The sequence below is a fragment of the Felis catus genome, chromosome A1 (assembly GCF_018350175.1).
Source record: "Felis catus isolate Fca126 chromosome A1, F.catus_Fca126_mat1.0, whole genome shotgun sequence".
NCBI classification, from domain to species: Eukaryota; Metazoa; Chordata; class Mammalia; order Carnivora; family Felidae; genus Felis; species Felis catus.
In genome coordinates this window covers 29,221,544-29,237,288 of record NC_058368.1, presented here as the reverse complement: position 1 = coordinate 29,237,288, position 15,745 = coordinate 29,221,544, and the positions used below count along the sequence as shown (strand labels likewise).

At 37.3% G+C, this 15,745-nt stretch overlaps 1 protein-coding gene across 9 annotated transcripts in view; it reads right to left on the bottom strand.

The window, feature by feature from the left end:
- MTRF1 (mitochondrial translation release factor 1) overlaps positions 1–15,745 on the bottom strand; it is a 70,970-nt gene that overhangs the window by 42,759 nt on the left and 12,466 nt on the right. For 3 of the 9 annotated variants that reach the window (XM_045053639.1, XM_045053638.1, XM_045053635.1), the window contains exons 2-7: positions 9,410–9,578; positions 9,166–9,298; positions 7,393–7,818; positions 2,895–2,986; positions 1,433–1,514; positions 1,117–1,224 (exon numbers count right to left, since the gene is read on the bottom strand). In XM_045053639.1, coding sequence (XP_044909574.1) covers positions 1,117–1,224; positions 1,433–1,514; positions 2,895–2,986; positions 7,393–7,810 — 700 coding nt within the window. In that variant the 5' untranslated portion in view covers positions 7,811–7,818; positions 9,166–9,298; positions 9,410–9,578. Of the gene's footprint in view, positions 1–1,116; positions 1,225–1,432; positions 1,515–2,894; positions 2,987–7,392; positions 7,819–9,165; positions 9,299–9,409; positions 9,579–10,570; positions 10,671–15,745 lie in introns of those variants that run through there. The other 6 variants (XM_045053645.1, XM_045053623.1, XM_045053644.1 and 3 more) reach the window with 6 other exon arrangements.

The following is a 15,745-nucleotide window of genomic DNA, read 5'->3' as shown; positions in this document are numbered from 1 at the left end:
TCTCTCTGCCCCTCCCCCATTCATGCTCTGTCTCTCTCTGTCCCAAAAATAAATAAACGTTGGAAAAAAAAAATTAAAAAAAAAATAAAGGCAAATGATTAACTTTTTCTGCATTTCCATAAAAATTGAACACATAAAAAAAGAGAATAGATGCAAAGTCAGGAAACTCACACATGGTGCTGAGGGAAGGTAGAGAAAATGCTACTAAGGGCAATGAAATGAAATGAGAAGTTGAGAGAATAAAAATGTGAGAAAAGTTTTTGAGATAATATGAAATAGGGAGAAGATTCTTTTTTTAACTTCAACATTATGATAATAAGAATATAAGGTGGATGGAATATGTTCAAAAGAGAGCTTGAAGAAAGCTCAGAAAGTTAAAATCCTTTATGAAGAACGATTTCAATGGATTTGGCAGAGAAGCATAAGGCTGAACCACTGGCAGACCAGATTTTTGGAAAGACTATTTTGTTATGAATATTTAACCTTTCAGATTATAAAAATTAAAGAGGTTAAAAAAGAATCTAATACATCATTAGCCACTCAGTCTAACTGATAATACTTTCAGGTTGTATCCCATAAATGATAAATTTCTTAACAGCAAAAACCTTAACACATCTTTCTTTCAATAGAGAACAAAGAGTTTCAAGGCAAGGTATATCTATCCTTCCCAGAGAAGTTTTCTCTAATTCAGACATTCCTTCCTTCACTACATCCCACTCCTGGTTAAGACCCCTATTAGGGTAAAGCCGCTGAGAATGATGAGCCTGTATCACAGCATTTAGTAGATACAGATAAAATGTTTTAAAAAATGGGAGGGGCACTTGGGTGGCTCAGTTGGTTAAAAGCCCATCAGACTCTTGATTTCACCTCAGGTCATGAGCCCATGGTTTATAGGCTCGAGCCGTGTTGGACTCTGTGCTCCCGGAACGGAACTTGCTTGACATTCTCTCTCCCCACTTCTCGCTGCCCCTCCCCCACTTGTGCATGCGTGCACTCTCTCTTTCAAAATAAAAAAGAAAAATTTAAATAAAAAATGGGCCCACATGGTTCTAATGGAGATCAGACGTAAAATAATTTTTAGCATCATCTATGGACAAAATCCTCAAATATGCCTACCGTAATCAGCTGGTGTATAATTCAGAAGTTCAAATTTCCAGTTTTTATAGCTTGAATAATTCTGGTACATATCAAATATTTCCCGGGTAAACTGCTGGCAGATATCACCTAAAAATATATATATATACAAAAAATATTCAGCACAAATTTTTAAGAGAGCCATTCTTAGGTACAGGCCTCTTAGGAAATGAGTAACTGGTTCCACAGTGAAACACATTTAATGGACTTTTAAAGTTAAAGTGTGTCAAACCAAGGTAAAAATTTTTTTTTAAGTATTTTTTTCTTGGATCATTTATAATAAAATTATTTAACTGACCTCCAGTAGTTCTTCCAGATGTCACCTCTAAAAGAACGTCATTTTTGTCATATTTCTCCTTTGGCACTAGACTCTGGAAAAGCTGAAAAAGGGGGAAAAATCAGCATTTGTGTGTATATTTTCTATGGTATACTATTGCTTGATTTTAGATAAAAGACCTCCAAACATTAAAAAATCAATAACACAATCATATAGCATCCCAACAAGGTCTAGTCATTAAATGCTATAAGTGGACCGGACCTAAAATAAGTGATCAGTTCATGCTAACAATGGAGCTACTTGTCAGGGTATTCTCCACAATGCTATCAGACAATCTTAATTTTCTAAAATGTCCAAGTGTAGATCAAAGTCCAGAGTGTTCCATTCAATTTTTTCAGATTTTGCCTCTTATTAGTTCTGAACAGTAGCTTCTTTCATCTAATGAATGAAGTAAAACTTTGAAAGTCTTCACTTGCCGAAAATAAGGACTCCTTCCATATGACTATTCTCTCCTGCCATAGAGGACAGCAGGCCCCAGGTCATGCCCTGTGTTCTCAGGAGAGCTGCTCTGCTTAAAGAATGTACTGAGGTCCCCCAGGATAAGGCCCAAATAGTTTGAGCTGTGAAAAGAAAACAAGGGGCTTCCTAATAAAGAAAGTAACTAGCTTCCCTCTAAAGAAGAAAAAGGAAGCAGTTTTATTTTTTATTTATTACTAAAAGGTCTTGCAAATCAAACTAAAAGTTCCTACGTGTCATGACTCTCTCTACTGCTAATTTTTGAAATACGCCGTCTCTGCTAGAAATGATAGTTTATGGGAGAGAATATCAGACCAAGAGTGACACCCTACTTCTGGTTGACTTGCTGGTTAAATCACAGTAACCGGTAACTCCACCTCATTCCTCTCAACAAGCCCCACTATGGATCCCAGAATAGGGAGACTGATTGCAGGAAGATGGCAAATAGGACAGAAGCAAAGACAGTATACAGACAGCACTGTTTCTCGCTGTCCTTTAAACAAATCATCGGTTGAACTACAAGGAGCTAAAGACGTGTGTGAACCAACTGTGTCTACACCCTTTGATTCATCCCATTCTATCCAGAAAGCAAATTTTCAATCCTTAATTAACACAATCACTGCAAATACCTCCCCATTTTCTAAGGCTTAAAAACTGTTGATTCTTCCTCTTGGTGAACTAAATTTCTTTACCAACATCTGTCTCCTTGCCTGGCAAGTTAATAGCTTTGGAATATGGTTGCTCTTGGAGGAGGGGGAAAGGTGATATTTTATTCTTTGGCATTCCAATGGCTTCAATCTCATTATTCAATCTGTAGCAGATTACAGTATTAAACCCAGCTTAATCATTTATTATAAAAGAAGGCTTAATAAACTGGTGTTGGAAAGTACTTTGAGCACAATATATCCTAGCGAAACAATATTCTTTTATATTAACAAAATTGAGTAGTCTGCCACCTAAAACATACCTCACTGTATAACATATTGATTTTTTGAACCATGGTTTGTCTCTCTTCCAATGCAAGTTCTTGTAACTGCTTTTCATCTTGTTGATTTAGATCTACGAAACAGCAACAGAAATGATAAATGTTTTTAAATACTCATAGAGAAACTCAAACAGCTACTTAATCTCTGCCTACTAAGTTTTATTTCAGTTGTGAAGTAAAGGGATTATACAAAAGAACAGTTAGAATAGACAATATCAATTAATAAGTACTTGTGAACTCTGTCTAAAAAAGTCAGCGTGAAAAGAAGTATGACTGGTGCCCCAAAGAGTTTATGATTTGAATGTGTACAATTAATTCTAGAAATCGATGATTATTTAAGGAACTGGTTAATTAAATATAAACCCAAGTAAGGAGAGTTTTGGAGAAAATTGGGGTGAGCACTTTTTGTCTTCAAGGTGGCAGCCATTACTCCACACACGGTGGGTAATCTAGCATGGCTAGTAGAGCCTCCATTTTTTTCAAAGTCAGAAATAAGAACTCTTAAAAGTTTGAAGTCTCTTGAAATGTTTATCCCTAGTAAACATTTTTTAAGAACACCATGCAGGTCAAACAAAACATCTTTGTAACCTCTGTTTTATGGAAACAATGGTCCTTTTCACATCATTTCAAAAGCAGAAAGTTAAATCATAGAACTCCCAACAAGAAAGCTACCAATGAGAGACAGTAGCCAAGCTTGGTGGATCTCATAACTTTTGCCTCCATTGCTAGATACTGAGACTCCATTTGTTAGTGGCAATGCTTGCAAATTGAGGTAGAAATTGTTGATTCTTGGTAAGAAAACAGAAATGAAAAAATCATAATCATAAAAGAGAGAAGGCTCTTGAAACTTCTTCCCTAGTCATGGAAGCCATTAAGGTCTGGTGGGATTCTATGCCTCTTTCATGCTTTCAACATTTAACACTTACTATGCGCCAGATACTCTGCTACTTGTTGGGAACACAAGGATGAATAAAACAGGATTCTAGGCCTCAAGTGGCTCAGCGTGGTGGGAAAGATGGACACGTACACGATTAAAACATGTGATATGACAGTGCCATGGAGGCATAAAGGAGGGGGTCTAACCCAGACTTCAGCACTTGAGAAAGGCTTTCTGATAAGATGCCAAACTAAATTCTAATTATGGATCATGTGTTGCAGAATTGTAATATCACTAGTGGCCCCACAGTATGCACTTACGCCACAAATGGAAACCAGCATGACAATACTCCGTATAGATACTTGGTAGGTCAAAAGAAAAACGTGATTTGCAGTCACATAAAATTATTTTTGTGGCCTCTAACTGTTTACTGATCTATAAAATCCAACTTAATTCAATTTCATTATATCAACAAAGGTTTGTCTATTATATCCTATGTTTGGTGCTGCAGGAAATATAAAGATGAGTGAGACACAGGCTCTGTCCTTGAGAACAGATGATGAGGGAAGGGGCCGAAGTTAATTAACTTTTTTTTTTAATGTTTATTTTTGACAGAGACAAAGACAGAGTACGAGCAGAGCAGGGGAGAGCAGAAAAACAGAGACACAGAATCCAAAGTAGGCTGTCAGCACAGAGCCTGACACAGGGCTCGAATTCATGAGCTGCGAGATCATAACCTGAGCTGAAGTTGGACGCTTAACCGACTGAGCCACCCAGGGACCCCAAACCAATTAACTTTTAAGACAAAGGATCAAAATTCAAAACAGAGAAAGGTAAACTTATTTGTTTTACAGAGGGGATTGAGGCCAAAGTATGACATCCAAGCCATACGTAAAAGGGGACTGAATTTTAACAAGGTGACATTGGTGGGTAACAGTAAGTGCAAAGACAGACATGGGATGATACTGGAATATTCAGGGAACGGTGAGTTATCTATTTTTCTTGGAAAGTAGCGTATGCAATGGGAATTAACGCACTACACAGAGAGGCTGGTGTCACTCTGCAGAGGATCTTAAATGCCAAATCAAGAAATATGTATTTATACGCAATGGGAGCTACTGAAAATTCTGAGCAGGGGAGTAATAGATTAAGGTTGCACTTGGACTGGGAAAGCCTGTAAGTGGCACAAGTTAGGAATTTATCGTAATCATTCAGGATGAGATATAATAAAGATATAAATGAGCAGAAAGAATAGAAGGGGACTATTGAAAGGTATACCACAGAGGTAGAGCCTCCTGGACTTTGAATCATTGTGCAGTGGATAAGAACAGAGGCTGTGGAGTCTCACTGATTGGGTTCAAATCCTTACTCCTCACCTGACTGGCTGAGTGACCTTTAACATCTTAAGCTCTCAGTTGCTTCATCTATAAAATGAAGATTTTACCTCAGCAGATTATTGTGAATATTCAAATGAGGTAATATTTGTAAAATACTTAGCTTAAGTGCCTGGCACATAGTAAGACAGGAAATGTAGCTTTTATTAGAGAATAGCAGAATTGCAGACCTAGAAAACATTTCAGAAGCAATCTAATCCAGTCTTAATTACACATGATACAACCAAGGCTGAAGAAGATTATGTCAATTTAATTTAGAAAGCATTTAGTCAGTTTCTATTATGTGCAAAGAACTTTCCCAAAACCAATGAATTACAAATTTGAGTGGCATAATACAAAAGAGTAAAAAAAGTCCTCATTAAACAATAGGTGAGAAACTCATGGTACCACCAACAAAAGGCAGGACAATACAAGTCTTTGGAAATCCAGAAATTTATAGGTGTAACTGTGACTGGCCTTGACGTTGCTTAATGTCTCTAACACTTAATGAAACAGGATGAAGCACAGGGGAAAGTTTAGAAACTAAAAGCTTAAAGCACTATCTGGATAAATGTTGAATCCCAGGTTAGTTCATCATATTTTTCTCTCAACTTGTGTACATTTTGGAAAATTTTCATATAAGGAAAATGTTAAGGCAACAGCAATATTAAGAAATACTAAAATTAAAAATACACATCTCACATCATATATAAAATTAATTCAAATAGATCAAATAATTAAATATAAGGCTAAAAATATAACTCTCAGAAGTAAACATGATGTACCCTTTGTGACCTTAGATTACACAACAGTTTCTTAGATAGGACACCAAAAACACAAGCAACAAGAAAAAAAAAAAGATAAATCTGACATCATGAAAATTAAATATTATGGTGCTTCAATCTTTTTTAAAAAAGCGGGGGAAGGGGCAGCTGGCTGGCTTAGTAGATAGAGCATGCGACTCTTGATCTTGTGGTTGTGAGTTCAAGCCCCACGTTAGATGTAGAGATTACTTAAAAACAAAATCTCAGGGGCGCCTGGGTGGTTCAGTTGGTTAAGCGTCGGACTCTTGATTTTGGCTCTGGACATGATCTCACGGTTCGTGGGTTCAAGCTTCCCATCAGGCTCTGTACTGACAGAGCCTGCTTGGAATTCTCTCTCTTCCCCTCCCCCCTCTCAAAATAAATAAACAGACATTAAAAAAAAATAAGATCCTAAAAAAAATTATAGTGATTCAAAAAATAACCCACAGAGATAATTTTTGCATATATCTGATAATAAACTTGTAGCTATAATATAAAGAACTCTCACAAGTCAATAGCAAGAAAAGTAATTTAAAAATAGGCAAAGGATCTGAACAGTCATTTAACCAAAGATGAATTACAAATGACCAACAGGCACATGAAAAGATGCTCAACATCATTAATCAGGGAAATGCAAATCAAAGCCACAATAAGATATCATCTCCACCCATTAGGATAGCTAGAATCAAAAGGGCAGAATTTAAATGGTGAAAGCCACTTTGGAAAACAGTCTCCCAACTGTTCAAAAGGTAAAATGTAGAGTTACAAGACTCAGAAATTGTAGCACCATTGTTCTTAATAACCAAAAAGTGGAAACAATTCAATATCCATTAACTGATGAATGGATAGATGAAAAGAAAATGTGGTATATCCATACAATGGAATACAGTTCCACAATAAAAAGTACAAATACATGCTACAATATAGATGAACCTTGAAAATATTATGCTAAATGAAATAAGCCAATCACAGAGAATATATTGCATGACTCTATAAGTGCCTGAAGTGAGTAAATCTAGAAAGTAGATTAGCAGTTGCTTCTGGTTGGTAGGGAAGGGGGAATTGGGACAAGATGGCTACAGGGTGCAGAGTTTCTTTCTGGGAAGATGAAATAACACCTAGACCATATGAGCCCTTTCATGGGGTTGGAACCGTATTTTTGTGTCTCTGCTATACACATAGGACAGTGCTCAATAAACTAAAATTTCTGAAAATATTAATATTCAGTTTCCTAGACCCTAAAAACTTGGCAAGCACCACGAGGAGCTTGGTCTCTTAGTAGCTGACTTTTAGTAGCTGAAATACTTTAAACACCCAGGGGAGAATCCTGTCTTCGCTGAGTGTAGGTTTTTTAAAAGACTGCAATTCAATAAAGCTTTAACCTATAATCAATCATGTCCTTATACACACACGTATCTGTTACCTACTTCTACACATTGAATCTAATTCTTCAATTGCTTGCTCAGCCTCCTGAATTTCTTGGTAAATGGCTGCGAGTGGTGCCAACTCGGCATGCCTTCTATTCAAGGCTCTTCGGTCCCCTTCATTCAGAGAAACTCGCTGCAAACACTGATCAAGCATACGGTGCTCCTTACTCAGGTCCTCCATATATTTCTGTAGTGCTTTATGCTTCCACAGCATCCTGGTGTCTTGATGACAATATCTCCTGGGACAATTCTTATTTAACAGATGATGGAGAACGGGATGCCTGTTTTGTCTAAAAACCCACAGTCTTGTATCAAAATGTCTCTGTGTAAACTGATGAGACGGGGGGTGGATGTGGCACTGGTGGTAACCATTACGAGATGAAAGTCTAAAAAGCCAAGCACACAGGTGACGATTCATCTCAGCATCTGAAATATAATAAACACAATCTAAAAAAAAAATCAACTCTGCAAATATAAAAGCTGGAAGAAGTCTCAAGAAATCCTGCTCAGTTCACAGCCGCAGCCAGCTCCAAACACTGTCCTGAAATTCAATAATCCATAAAAAGAAAATAATTCTCCAAACATCTGAATATAACATATTAAAATAAATGAATATAGCACTGTTTTCTATTCATCCAATGTATATAATTAGCTAAGGCAAATGAGTAGGAGCATAACTGATAAATATATTAATAAACTGGATTAAATCAGCTATTTTCTAGAAAGCATTTGGTGCTTCCCTTTTAGCTGAGACCCTAAAGGAAGAAAACTTCAAATATTATACTAAGAAAGTAGGTCTGCTAAAAAGGGACAGTGGTGATATCTGCATTAAATGAAAAAAGCAGAATGCAAAACAATGTAATCTCAATTAGGTTTTTAAAATTTTCTATGACATTATGGTTTACATGTAAAAAAAGGTAAACAGAGTATTTTTTGGGGGGGTAACCTAAAAAAGAAATAGAGCAAAATGTTAACAAGATGATCTCTAGTTGTGGGCTTGTGGATACCTTTTGCTTGCTTTCTAGCTTTTCTACCTTTCGGCGTTTTAAATTTTTCTATATGCATAGCATATATTACTTCCACAATCAGGAAAAAACAGTTACTTAAAAAAATTACAGGTTAGGTGAAATTGTCTGTGTACACTGATTTACCTGTTCTTCCCTCTAACAGACAATCAGAAGCTAACAAAAGCACAAAGTAGTTTTATTAAGAAAGGGGAAAGATAAAGATAAAAACACTTTGCCCCTAAAATTCGAGGTTCAAAGTTGAAGTAAGGGTCAAAATTTTATCAGAATCAATCTTTATTGTCTCTGGTGTTCCTACTATGCTAGGAGGTACATTCATATATTAAACTCATTTGACCACTGTAAGTCTGCTAAGTTGAATATCATAATCTCCTAGGAAATAAAATATTCAGAATGATCTCCAAAATCTACAGATTTTGTAGGATTCTATTAACAAACTTTAACATACTTTATCACATTTGGAAAAAGACTGTAGAAGGATGCACCAATACCCAACAGCCATAAATGTGACAGTCCTTCAGCAGGTTTCCAAAGTCTTTACATGCAGTCTCAAGCACATCGGAGGAAGAGTGTCCAATTGAAAACAAGGACAAATCAAAAGGATGACAAATTTTTGTTAGAACATTTCTAGCTAAAATTTCCATCCTAGTTACAGTAGTAGAGTAAATAACTCTTAAGGTCATGAACCTCAATGTTTAGAGGGGGGAAAAAAAACCCAAGACGTTTTACTCGCTAGTGTTACCCATACCTGAGAACGGCAAGTCTTCTCCGTCACCCACCACAAGACCAGGATTAGTCGGTACTCTAAGGACAATTCTCAAGAGTCGGCAGGTCAGAAGTGATACTAAGCCTGCGCCAGAGCAGCACACGTAAACCAGATTCTGTAATTCAGAATACGGAGTGATCCCAAAGAGGCAACATGAAAGAAAAATGGGGATAGAAAAAAGACCTTTAAAAGATCTAAAATAGAAAAAAAAAAAAAAAGTGAGTACCTAAGAAATATAAGTAGGACAGCTTTCCTCACTGTAGCCGGAACTCTCTGTGACCTGCTACATTTCAGCCCGACACACACGGGATTACTTTCACTTCCGGTATCACTCCTTCCGGGTGGACGCTTGCTCTCAGCCTCTCCGGAGTCGTCGTGGGCGTGCGTGTTAACAGCTAACAGGGGAAACGCAAGGGAAAAATGACAAATCGAGAAAGAAAGAAAAATGATAAGGCAAAAATGAATATCCCAGGAGATGACCACCCGCGCAGTACTCATCCAAAACCTGAGCCCAGGGCGTGGGTTGCGATGGGGTAAGGAGGGTGGGCGGGTGGTGAAATGTAGAATGAACTACAACTCCCGGGGATCCCACCCGGGAATCCTGGGAGTTGTAGTTTATGCCCAGGCGGCCTTTGATGGACCTTTGGTTTCATAGTTACAGGCAAATAACATGAGAGAGATTCTCTACCATTCTGATTAGGAGATCAAGAATTACAATATAGTAATTTGAAATTAAAAGAATTTCCTTATATGTGGAGCCACTAAAGCAGTGTTTTTTTTTTTTTTTTTGAGGACTCCCTTTTCATCACCCCCAAATTTGGGGATTCTGCATGGTTTTTTCATTTTTATTTCTTTTTTTTTCCTGTGGGATTCTGCATGTTTTTAACAAAATATTTTTTAATGTTTATTATTATTTATTTATTTATTTATTTGAGAGGGAGAGAGATACAGCGTGAGCAGGGAAGGGGCAGAGAGAGAGGGAGACACAGAATCTAAAGCAGTCTCCAGGCTCTGGGCTGTCAGCACAGAGCCTGACACGAGGCCTGAACTAATGGACCATGAGATGATGACCTGAGCTGAAGTCACACACTTAACCAACTGATCCACCCAGGCGCCCCAGGATTTTGCATGTTAATAGTTGTACTTTCAACTTCCACTGCTTGAGAAAATACCTAGTAACTAAAGGAGGATATAAATTTATATTTTTAAAAATCATAACAGGATCTTAAAGATAGAAGACTACATATATCCACAAATTAATGACTTTATAGATGTTGCATGCACATACAGAATTTAGGGGCTCAAACTAGGTTCATAGCTTGTAAACTACCGATTAAATAAACCAACTAATAGACAATTCCAGGAGAATGCAAACATATTGCCTTACTTTGGATATTCCAGTGGCGATCACATTTACAAGTTACACGACAGCTGTGTCTCAATATCACTTTCTGAAAAGCCAAGGTAAACATCAACCCATATAACCAAATTCATAGGATATTTTCTTAGGTTACAATCCCATATAAAAAGGACAATTAACCCTAAATGTAAATATCTAACATTACTTAGTTAAAGGTATCTACTTCTATCTAGTATATATTAAATTATATACTAAATGGTTTAAGCCTATTAGTTTAATCCATACTACAACAACCCTAAAATATCCATTTTGTGGAAGAGGAAAAAACTAAGGCATAGAGAGCTTAAGTAACTTGTCCAAGGTAAAAGAACTGATGAGTAATAGAACTGAGATTCAGTCAAGGCAGTCTGTCTTAATGATCTGTGGCTCCTAAGCTCTGATACTCTCCTTCCTTCAAAAAAAGAAAGAAAAAGGAAAACAATCATTCATTCAATAATGAGTACCAGTTATGTCTACTCACTGTGTTCTGGATATGAAAATTTAACAATGACTAGAAAAGACAAAACTTTGCCTATATGGAGTTTATTTTCCAGTAGAGAACAAATTCCAAGGGATCCACATAAATCATTCTCCTAAATTATCCAATGAAATCCTTTAATTCTTTATTTTGATTTGTGTATGCAGACATAATAATTTAAGTATTATAGTATACAAAGATTTATTCTCTTTAAAAAATAAGCCTTACTGCTACGGACCAAATTGTGTCCCCTGCGTTCCCAAATCTAATATGTTGAAGCTACCCTCCAATATGACTGCACTGGAAATCGGGCCTTTAAGGTTAAGTGAGCCATAAAGGTGAAAGCCCGATCTAGTAGCATTTGTGCCCTTGTAAGAAGCTTGCGAGTGCAAGCTGTTTCTTCTTTTTCTGTCCCTCTTTCTCTAAGACAACGAGGCCTCAGAATGAAATCTACCCTGCCGGCACCTTGATCTTGGACTTCCCTACTTCCCAAAGTGTGAAGGTTTTTCTGTTGTTTAAGTCACTCAGGCTTGTGGTATTTTGTTATGGCAGCCCAAGTGGACTTTACATTTACATATGTAAAAATCTATTGAGATATAGTACATGAAACTTTACGTACTTTATGTATTTTATTTCTCAATTAAAAAAAATCCCTAAAGACGTTTATCCTTGGTGTTATAAATACTGCTTCCTCCTCCATGTTTTTTTTTAAAAGAATATAATGTGGTATATCTACATTTATTAATACACAATAATGTCCACAATAAATCATTAAATGAAAATGACATTGCTAAAAAAACGCTCAGCCAAAAAAGAGGGGGGGGGGAAGGTGTGAGGGGGACAAAAAAACTCAGCAAACTATTCCATTTGAACAACACATGTGATGCATATATATTTAAAAGTCCAGTGGAGGGGCACCTGGGTGGCTTAGTTGGTTAAGCATCCAGCTTCAATTCAGGTCATGATCTCAAGGTTTGTGAGTTTGAACCCCACGTTGGGCTTTTTGCTGACAGGAGCCTGCTTGGGATTCGGTCTTTGTCCTTCTCTTGCTGCCCCTCCCCTACTCACACTTTCTGTCTCTCTCAAAACAAATTAATAAACTTTAAAAATAAAAGTCCAGTGGAATTATAGGTCATTCTTATTTTCTTTATAGTATTCTGGATTTCCTGAAGTTTTTTAATAAGCATTATTATAAATAAGACAGCTATAAAAGAAGAAAAAACTACATTCTTTAATGTTTGATTGAAAAAGCCTTATGGGAGTTATTATTATTGAATCATTTTATAAAGTTAACTTCTACTTCCAAAGAGCCTGATCTATTACAGGAAACATTTTTCTGGAAATAGTAATAAAAAGGTTGATTCAGTGAAAATAATAGCATTTGATTAAATTAGCAACAAGAGCTATTATGTCTGAAATATTTCTCACTATAAAGTTGATCTCATAAAAATTTCTTTTAAGAATATATGTGTAATGGGCACTGACAATTTGGTATTCCTTTAAAAACTAAATGACCTATGTCCCTTTCCTCTGTCTTGGAGGAGGTTCAAACACCAAAATATTTGCAGCGATTTTTCAGAGCCATTTACATACGGCAAACTTAGCCCAATTTCCAAAGGGTAGAGAATGGGGATTTTCACTTAGCTTCTTCTCAGAGACCTCCAGATAGTTTTATTATTTTTAAAAAAATTTTTAATGTTTAGTTCTATTTGAGAGAGATAGAGAGGGAGAGACAGAGCACTAGTAGGGGAGGGGCAGCATAGAGCCTGAAGCAGGGCTCCAACTCACCAGTTGTGAGATCATGACCTGAGCCAGTAGGACACTTAACCAACTGTGCCACCCAGGCGCCCCAACCTCCAGATTGTTTTAAAGATTCTGGGGACACTCTTGTTTCTGCAGTACTAAGAGAAGGATGATTTATGTCCTTCTACAGAGATTCCACACCAAAAAGCATCCACTTAGGGCTTTTTCCCTGAGAGAAGCAGAGCACCAGGGTTTCCTCAGCTCTGGATATTCTTTGGGGAGTCAAACCAGGGTGGGTGTAGAGATTGTTCCAGGCTAAGTTGAAACCTTTGGGCCCATCTGGGAAATGTTCCGAGGTACTGAAAGCAACATAAAATCCCAGGACGCAAACCATAAAACACTATGGGTCACAGCCCACTGTGAAATGCATGTTGGCTCTCTGGTTCAGTTTAGGGTCTTTACCACATCCTGAGGCGTTCCACAATGTGAAGATTGGCAGCCATTTGGTATTTTAACCAGCTATATTTTATTCTAGAAAAAGTGAAACTAGGAATTACTTAACAATTTAATACAGAATTCAAGCCCTCACTTACATGGAAAAGAAACAGCAAAACAAAGGTTATTCTACCTGTATTCTTGTAAAGTATTTTCCCTGAAAGAAGCAGAATACGAAGATGAAAAGGCAGCGTTTCTTATTTTCATATATTCATACTGGTGCTCAAATTTTTCTTAGCTTTGATTTAAAAAAAAAAAAAAAAAGCTAGGAAACGCGCCACCTGCTGGCATTATTGAAACTGGATCTCTCCTTATTTGCAGAGTCAGAGATGTCTTAAGAAGTCAACCTACTCTCTTCCTTTTCCTATTATAAAGAAAAGGAAAGGAAAGGAAAGGAAAGGAAAGGAAAGGAAAGGAAAGGAAAGAAAAAAAGAAAAGGAAAGAAAAAAGAAAAGAAAAAAGAAAAGAAAAGAAAAAGCATAGGCAGGACAAAGAAGAAGTGATCTTGGGAACTCATTTTTATTCTATCCTAAACTGGTATTAGCCTAGGTTGAAGTCAGCTTTGATAAGCTCTCCTAAGACTCATTGGTAATTTCATCTCTTCCATATATCATCCTGAATTTCAGGCTAAATGTTTTTCTTAAATCATTTACTTCAGTTTTGAATCATATATTTTCATATAGTTGTTTCAATAAATTTTATTCTTTTTTTCTCTTAACAGTGGTATTTATTTATTTTTTATTTTATTTTATTTTTTTTTAATTTTTTTTTTCAACGTTTATTTATTTTTGGGACAGAGAGAGACAGAGCATGAACGGGGAGGGGCAGAGAGAGAGGGAGACACAGAATTGGAGACAGGCTCCAGGCTCTGAGCTGTCAGCCCAGAGCCCGACGCGGGGCTCGAACTCACGGACCGCGAGATCGTGACCTGGCTGAAGTCGGACGCTTAACCGACTGCGCCACCCAGGCGCCCCAACAGTGGTATTTAAATACCCTTTATAAGCATTAAAGTCTTTTCTGTCTTAGATCCAAAGTAGTCTACGTGGAGGAAATCTATAGTGTGTGTATGTGTAGATATTTATCTTTCCATTTCTTCCCTTTGTATTACAACAATTTTCAAATAGTTCAAAATTAGGGAGAACAATATAATGAACCTCTATGCACCGGTCCCAAATTCTCAAGTTATCAATGCAGTGTTAATCTGCCCTCCTCCCTAGGCTTGCTCCCCATATCCTCAGAGAATTACTTTGGAGCAAATACAAAACATCTGTAAATATGTTAGTAGGTAGTTCCAGAAAATAAAGCCTTTTTATTTTTTTTTTAATTTTTTTTTAACATTTATTTATTTTTGAGACAGAGAGAGACAGAGCATGAACGGGGGGAGGGTCAGAGAGAGAGGGAGACACAGAATCTGAAACAGGCCCCAGGCTCTGAGCGGTCAGCACAGAGCCTGACGCAGGGCTCGAACTCACGGACCGCGAGATCATGACCTGAGCCGAAGTCGGATGCTCAACCGACTGAGCCACCCAGGCGCCCCAATAAAGCCTTTTTAAAAATATAATTACCTCCTCAAATTAAAAATAGCTTCCTGGGGTGCCTGGGTGGCTCAGTTGGTTGGGCGTCCGACTTCGGCTCAGGTCATGATCTCACAGCTCATGGGTTCGAGCCCCACTTCGGGCTCTGTGCTGACAGCTTGGAGCCTGGAGCCTGCTTCGGACTCTGTGTCTCCCTCTCTCTCTGCTCCTCCCCTGCTCACACACTGTTTCTCTCTTTCTCTCTCTCTAAAAAATAAATATTAAAAAAAATAGCTTCCTAACATTATCAAATACCCAGTTCATGTTCAAATTCTTCTCACTGTATCAGATTTTTTTCTTTGGCAGTTTGTTCATATTGGTATTGAAATGAGGCCCACGTATTGCAATTTCTTGCTATATTTTTGGTTTGTTTTAATCCACAGGTCTCCCCCCCACCTTTTTTTCCCTTGCAATGTATGTGTTGAAGAAACCAGATCTTTTGCCTTGAGGAGTTTCACACAATCTGGATTTTCCCAGAATTGTGTTGCAGTGTTTATCATGTTCCTTTGTTACCTGTATTTCCTATAAACTGATCCTTGGCTTGATCAATTCAGATTAAAATTTTTGAGGCGGAAGTACCTTATAGGTGGGTTAGACGCTTCCAAAGGGAGGTGCAAAACATTTAGTTGTGTGTTTTAAAAATGATACTAGCAGCTCCTGATTGCCTAGATCCATTATTTCACTAGAAGCTGCAAAATGGTGGTGTTTTATCATTCTTTCTTCATTTATTAGCTAGAATGTCTACAAAGAGAAAATGTTAGCTAGGATGCAATTGGGATGTTACTCAAATCTGAGGACTGAAAGCTATAAGCAGAAGGGAGGAAAAGGAGGGGGCAAAACCGGGATGGAATGTGTTTTGTTTTGCAGAACCAA